Here is an 8,006-nt window from a genome sequence, read left to right on the forward strand (position 1 = left end):
TGGCGGTTAGCAAAGAGGTTTTGGAGAAAATGTCGAAAAGTGTCGATGAATTAGGCTTGCATCATAACACAAAGTTAACATCCCACGAGCAATGCGTAATTTTCTTGTTATTCGTCGGAGGTGGAACGTCATTCGGTTATCTGGCGAGAGCTCACGGCCTCTCCAAAACGACTATTTCAACTGTTGTCACACGTCTTTCTCGCACAATCAACAGTACATTGAGCTCGATTAAGTTTCCTGAAACTGCTGAACAATGGAGGAACGTTGAAATGACGTATCGTAGAAGAAACATGATGCCCACTCTCGGAAGCTTGGACGGCAAGCATGTCAGAATCAGAGCTCCTCCTCAATCCGGGTCACTGTTCTACAATTACAAAGGATTTTTCAGTTTTGTGTTGCTTGCGTTGGTAGACGGAGACGGAAAGTTTCTTTGGGTAGACTTAGGTAAATTAAGAAAAAAGGATGTACATGATTTTATATCGGATTTTAAAGGTTCCCCCGGAAGTACCAACGATGCAACAATCTACAATAATTCCCGATTGAAGACTGTTCTTGAAGATGGAGCCACTTTACCGAAATGTACTTTTTGGGATTCTGATATCGTAATGCCGTCTTTTATTATTGCCGACGGAATCTTCCCTCTTTCCAAGTCGTTGATGAAGCCGTTCGGAAGAAGATCTTTGACTCCAGAAGAAAGTATATATAACAAGAAGTTGTCCAATGCTCGTGTAAGGGTCGAACATACTTTTGGTATGTTAGCAAAGAGGTTCCGCATTCTCGACAGAAGTATTGAATGCTCCTATGAATGCGCCATCGAGATCGTCACAGCAATGTGCCATCTGCACAACTTGCTTGTCCCCCCTCCACAGTCGAATAGTATCGATTCCGTCGAAGAATGCGATGTTTATCCGTACAAGGATGCAAAGGAACAAAGAGAGTATTTGAAATTTCTTCTGAATAAGTAGTATATCTGTTAAAAATTGTTAAAGTATAGATTTTTAAATAACAAAATTTTTTTATAACAACAACAACAAAACGTTTCAACTTATTTAGCTATTTCTGCCAGTCAAAATCGTAATCGTCGAAACCAGATCTAGAGGGTTCTGCCATGGACGAATACGACGCCGACTTCTTCGAATTTTGCAGTTTTGCATTACGACACAGATTTCCGATATCGAGTTTGAGGTCCAACTGTTGACTAGGAGTCAAAAATTTCATAGTGTCGTTAATCAGAGCCAATAATTCGCTGTTTTCTTCGTGCGATGACGTTGGTTTTTCCGGCTCTAGAAGCTTCATAGTGCAGATTTTGATTAGTTTATCGATATCTGTTTCTTCTTTTACATCCTCACTACTTCTTCTTCTCTTCGGAGTTTCCATCATATTTTCTCGCTGATAACTAGAATATCTTTTAGTGACGGACGGTGTCGACTCTTCACATCTGCAAAATATGCATACGGGAACGTCAACTGTCTTCACTTCTTACGGCTCCGGAATGCTGTTTGAAGAAATATTTCCCAGAAAAGACATTTCTTTTTCGAATGGAAACTCGTTTACAGTCATTTCATCCAAGCCAGATCCACTAACGGCTTTGTTTTTGTTCTTTGAAGCACGATAATCTCTTACCATCTGAACCCATATCTTCTTAATTGTGTAACCGGAAAGTTTAATTTTATAGGTATATATTTTGTTTCGAACTCATACCACGATTCACTTTTAAGAAACCAACTTCACTTTCGAGTCTGTGCCACGTAGAATCCTTCTTCTCTCCATTCTTATAATCGGCATCCGTCATATCCCACAACATCGGCTCGTCTTCAATCATTGATATCGTTCTGATTAAATCGCAGTCTCGAAACTGAAACAAATATTTCGCAATTTGAAATTACCAATTTTTTAAACCTTTTTGTAAGTTTCTCCAGTAACTAGCCCTTGTTTTACCATTCTATTCCCTTTATATCCGCATATGTTCGATTTTTCATTCATTTTCCGTCGAAAAACTTCTGAAAATTAATGAAACGCGAAAGAAACTGCTTCGATAATTATTTTAAAAACGATTTTTTAAAAATTTAAAGGAAAAGTTCGCCGCCGAAAGAGCGGGTCTCGCCGCGATTCGCTACAGTAACCTGCAAAAAGTCACGCAAAAAAGCGACGCAAAAAAGTTACTTTGGACACCTCACCGACGCAAATTTTGCGTGCAAAAACTACTTTGGACGCAGCATAAACTCATTCGCGGTGGCGGTGGCGGCGCGAGAGAAGAAGGAGAACCAACTTAATTATCGTGTGAGCCGTGGCGCCCCGCTTTTCCCATTCCATTTCCTCCAGCAATTATCTCACGTCACTTTAGTTGTTTTTTTTTGCCACAGATTCTCAGACCCCTAAATCACTTTGTATATATATTTGAACTTCTATCTTCCATCTAGATGAGATTCTGATCTCTCCGCCACGTGACTATGAAGACGTCTCGGCATTCTAGAGAGCGGAGACGCAGACCCTCGCCTCCAGGCCGGTCAGCGACGATTCACGTGCGTCGCGCACCGAAACCACCCACTTTTTCGTTGACAAGATGTGTGTGTGTGTATGTGTCAGTGGAATGGGGGAGAGGAGAAAACCAAAAGAGATGGGGGAGAGACAACACTACGTATGGGAAGGAGAGAAGAAGGAGCTTGGTTCTTTTTATAGAGTGTTGAAAGGAAATTGATGAGGTATGTAGAATTCAGTGACATGTGATAATTGTTGAAAAGTTCGGAAGTTTGTTTGAGAGATAGAAGAAGAGTTCAAACTATGATAGAGTAGAGATTCCGAAGTTTCAGAACCCGTCATAGCTTCTGGAAAAATCAGGTTGCTTCAGAATTTGGGATTGGTTGTGCAAAAAAAATTGTCAGTGTAAGGATACAGTGACCAAGATTGTCAGTGTAACCTACAAACAACTTGTAGGCCAGTCAGGGCCTAGAAATGTTTTGTTTTTTGTTCAAAATGTAGGTGAAATCTAGGGCTACATTTTTGTAATTGGCAACTTCTCCTTCAAAGCACAGAGTAAAGAGATTTGACTAGGATTGCCCAAGTGACATGGCGATTCGTTGAAAAAACTGGAATTCTTTCTCAAAAGGCTTCTGGAAAAGTGAGGTTGCTCCATAATGTGGTTAGTGTAGTATGCAATTGTAGGGCTATAGCTATTTAATTGGCAATTTTTCAGTAGGTTTCTGTTCTAGGGAGTTACATGGGTTATTACTGAGAGTAATCTTACCAGAAAGTTGTAAATTACAAAAATAGAAAACACATTTATAGTAAAAGCAAACAAGTTTAAGCGACACCTCACCTACCAGAGGATCTAACTGGTCAATGCTCAATTTGTACCATTTTAAACCAACTGCATTCTTTAATCCTACCGAAACTGAATAATTCCCGCAACACTCAACACAAAAAAATCCTGCCAAAAATAGAGCCAGCTGACTCAAAGTGTCTACACACACATTACTCACTTTTCTCCTGCAAGCTGCACCCCCCTATCAGTGTCCAAGTGAACACAGGAAATATCAGATTTCCAAAAAATGAAACTCTAAAGTTGCACGTTTTCTTGTGATTATCATGTGATCCTTATCCTAAATACTATCTGCAACCGTTCAATTACTCAACAAATATTTACTTTTTTCTCTTTTTCACCAAACAAAAAAAAATAATAAGAAAGCGTACTTTCATACCATCAATCTTTGGGTGTTTATCAGTTTGGTGTTCTTTGTTCCCCTTACAAAAATTGTTTTGTTGTATACCCACCTAGCCTGGTCATTGCCTCCAAAAAATAAGTGACTGTGGGACAAACGACGGCGATGAAGTTTTGGCGAGTGTTCCGGGGAGTGGTATTCTGAATTTTATATTTTAAATAAATCCTCACGCTAAGAACTTACGACTCCTGCACTTCTCTCGTCGATCTCTCTTTTCAATATCATGGAATCGATTACCAAATAGAGCATGGCCGATTCGCAGCTCGTCGTAGAGATGGGCAGCGGAGTTCCAGCGGATAGCGCTGAAAATGTTTTTCAATTTTCAAGATAAAACAATTCGACCTACTCCTTCTTAAGATAATCCGGTGCCGCATGCAAGGTCTCCTCGGTAAGGCTGCTGATGATGCAGTCGCAACGGATGGTGCAGGAACAGATGGGCATCTGAAATTTGATTGTATTATAGTAGACGTTTTTTGATAGGCCAAAAATGAGCTGACTTATCTGGCATTGCGGGAAATTGTCAGTGTAATTCTACAGTGACCAAGATTGTCAGTGTAGATTACACTGACAAAACTTTTTAGCCGTGTAACTTTGTTTATTTCAGACCTATCAAAAATCTAATTACAGTTTTGGAATCCTCAGATTTTCAGCATTCTGAACGTACTAGATTCAATGTAAAAACAGTTTTAAAAAATCTGAAAGCTGGCTCTACTAAAATCTATGTAACTTCCTTCATTTTGATCCTACCAAAAAATAAATTACAGTCTCAGAATCTTCACGTTTTCCGCTTTAAACACATCCCAATCCCAAAAAATTCCTCACCTTCAACTGATGACTCAACACCTTTGGCAAGCGATGATTCCTGGAAGAACTCATTTTACGTGTGTCTCAATGCAAAACGTCTATAGGTTAAAAAGGGGCGTGGCTTAAAATTGGACGGATTAAAGATACAAAACGACTTGGATAAAGGATTAGAGATATTGTTCGAATGCTTTTTTTTCAGCTGTGAATATTTGATTAGGATCAAACGCATAAGAAATTGTGAGATTTCTTGGTTTCGCACGTTCACATTTCTTCTAAACACCCAAAAAATGCAGAATTTTAATTAAAATTCACTTTTCGTGTTTGTTTTGCCCCCAGGAAAAGGAAAAGGAGATCTTTGTTTGAAAACGAGATTCTTTTTTCGAAAAAACAGGAATTATCGTCTTCCTTCTAAAAATAGAACATCAAAGAACACCCCTTCGTGTCATTCCTTATCAGTTCGTACATATGTGTATGACTTTTGAAGAATATGTACAAAGCGAGAGAAATATCAAGTAATCATAGGAGAGTGATGGGTCTTCGCAAAGATTGGTTACGTCACGGGTCAGAGACGAGACTAAAATAGATACTGAAATGGAGAACGGGATGATATTTTGATTTTTAGGCAAGGGGGGCTTGGGAATTTCTGGAATCGTCAAAAACAGAGATTAGCAAAGAAACCTTTAAAATGAAATGGCAGACCAAAGTCTGGATCTGGAAAATGAAGTCACGGTTTAGAAACGGCTCGGTTTCAGAACGGTATAAAGTCATTTTACTGAAGTAAGGAGGTTTTGAGACAGAGGGAGTTGGTTGCAGGAAATTGTCAGTGTAACTCTACAGGGACCAAGATTGTCAGTGTAGGTTACACTGACCAAACGATTTGTAGGGCAGTCAGGGGGCGTGGCTTGCTCCAAATTTTTTGGATTTTTGTTTTAAATGTAGGTAGAGTCTAGGGCTACATTTTTGTAGTTGACTAGTTGACAGCGTTTCAATCTGAAGCCTTCCTGGGCAAATGAATGTTACTAACCGAAATCAGTCAAAAGAACCATTTTTAAACCGAACATTTTCCAGTCGAGAATTATAAAAACCACAATTATATTGTTGGTCTGATTTTAAACTTAAAATAGCTCGGTTTTGAAATGTCCTAGTTTCAAACCGTAGTTTAATTTTCATATGAAAGGTTAGGAAACTGAAATAATTGAAAATCGAGACGTTTTGAAACTCGTTATTTATATCAGATTCTGCAATTTCGAAAGTTATTGTTTTTTGAACGTCTGGTTTCCAGATGTCTTAATTTTGAAGAGTCTCGGGACAAAACTTTATGACCAGATGCTTCAAAACCGGTACATTCTAAAACTAGCCGTCTTGAAACCAAGGGAAAAAACGACTCGGTTTTAGATCGCACTACCTGCTTGACCGGTCAAAAACTATGATCTGGAATCATAGCTCAATTAGAAAACGTGAAAATCATAAAATAAAATGAGACGACACTCTCTGTCTTATTGAAGCGTAACAGCTCATTATAAGCAAATTCCCTCCGGAAGCCCTTCTTCTAAAAAATGTGAAAAATGTTTAGGAAGCCATTTTTTCCAAAATGAGAAAAAAGTGCCTAGAGGGGGTGCACACAAATAACGATTAGAGAGAAGAATGATGTTTGGTCATGCAATAGAAATTCAAAAGTGATGGAGAAATATAAACAACAACTTGAAAAAAACGCTTTTCGAAAAAAATTGATAAAAATTCTGCGCTCGGTTAGGAGTCGTCAAGTTTGCCGTATTAGAAAAAAAAACGAGACGGGCGGTGCACACACAAGATTTATCGAATAACGTGTGGCTGCTGCTCATTGCAGCGGAAATATAAGGATGAAGAGTCATAATCCCCCAATTAGCACTTGCTTCATTTCTTGGACACATAGCAAAAACTTTATTCAGAAATGTAAAGAGAAGAAATTGAAAAATTCTGGAAAAAATGTCGCCACTCTACTCAAAAAATTAAAAAGAAAAGAAAAAAGTTGTGTGTGTTCGAAAATACAGAAAAAAAATGCTTCGTGACTTGAAAAATGAATCCAATGGCATTATAAAGTAATACTGGCGGATTATTTAAAAGGAGAAGGAGAGCATGGGGGAAGAGGAGTTCACTGTGATCGGATGACAGTGCGGATCACCTGTTGTTGGCCGGTCTGAAAGATAAGATATATATTGGCATTATAGGGTTACTGTAGCGTGAGATGAGTGGTGTAAGCTAGTTAGGTGTGGATTTACGGGATTAAATCGACACGTTAATTTACAATAAGCAGTACGTAGAAGTAATGCAACGTTACAAATTGTGTTTTGTGCGGAATTTTATCGTGAATGTTAAAATTGAAGCTCCTAAAATCCAAATAGAACGGAAAATTTTGAGCAAAAACGATTGATGTTGAGTAGAAATGTCTGTGTCTGGCGCACCTTCGGCGCGTTTTCAGAAGTATGCTGTATCTGGTCAAACTTTACAGATTTTTGTTTTGAAACAATTTAATGGTAGTCCGAAATATCAAAAAACCAAAAAATTCGAGATTTTTGACAAAAAACTATTGATTTCGAGCAGAAATGTTTGCGTCTGGCGCGCCGTCGGCGCGTGTTTAAAAATATACGTATTTCTTCGAAATCACAAAGTTGTGAATTGGTTTAGAAAAGCCATAGTTTCAAAAAATGTAACTTGCAAGTTTTAAAACAAAAAATTTAAAATGAAAAGTTTCCTAATGTGAAGTTTCGAAACGTCATAGTTTGAAAACGTCAAATGTTTTTGAACCAGTGCTGCACCCTTGATATTTTTGATATAATATTTATAGATCTGAAAAACTGAAAACGTGAGGATTCTGAATCTGTTTTCCAAATTTTTCTAGGACAAAAACTCGGCGAGATAGACAGATTTGAAAATTTTCAGCAGAGTCAAAATTTCAAAAAATTGTGAAATTTCCGGTTTTAGAAGGTCAAAATTTTTTCAATGTGAATTTACGCCGTAAATCTACGCACCAGTTTCGTTAGTTGTTATAACCTACTATCTAATAAGTACCACTCTAACTAACTTTAAAAGAAGAAAAAACAAAGCATTACTTTTTTGAAAATGAAACGAAAAAAGAGTGAGGAGTTAGTGATTATTTTAAGCCTGAATATGTCCCATGCGAAGGCTATTCACCGCTTGTTGTTGGTCGACCTGCAAATTTGGTAATTAGAGTAATCATCATTAATTAATTAATAATTACCTCAGCTGGATTGTAGCGGGTCTCGATTTCACCGGTGGATTCCACAACTGAAATTTTTTATTTAGTTTTTTTTTAAATGTAATCTTCCAAATAAATCGAATCAATTTGCCTACTTCAATATCGTTATTTTTTACCTTGATATTGTGGTGGCGGTGGTGGCCACTGTCTCTCCATTTTTTTGGTTGGAATATGCTTTTGGAGCACTTCGACCTGCTCACGCTCGTGAGCCTCAGCCTCCGGTGGGG

At 38.1% G+C, this 8,006-nt stretch overlaps 1 protein-coding gene across 1 annotated transcript; it reads right to left on the reverse strand.

The window, feature by feature from the left end:
• Positions 1-2,992: 2,992 nt before the first annotated feature.
• On the reverse strand, positions 2,993-4,595 carry GCK72_021771 (uncharacterized protein; the record flags this gene model as incomplete). Its single annotated transcript, XM_053734486.1, has 5 exons — positions 2,993-3,110; positions 3,772-3,859; positions 3,903-4,021; positions 4,066-4,160; positions 4,542-4,595. The coding sequence occupies 5 exons, from the start codon at positions 4,593-4,595 to the stop codon at positions 2,993-2,995; spliced, it is 474 nt and encodes a 157-aa protein (XP_053583399.1).
• Positions 4,596-8,006: the final 3,411 nt, after the last annotated feature.

This window comes from Caenorhabditis remanei, chromosome V, assembly GCF_010183535.1.
Source record: "Caenorhabditis remanei strain PX506 chromosome V, whole genome shotgun sequence".
NCBI lineage: Eukaryota > Metazoa > Nematoda > Chromadorea > Rhabditida > Rhabditidae > Caenorhabditis > Caenorhabditis remanei.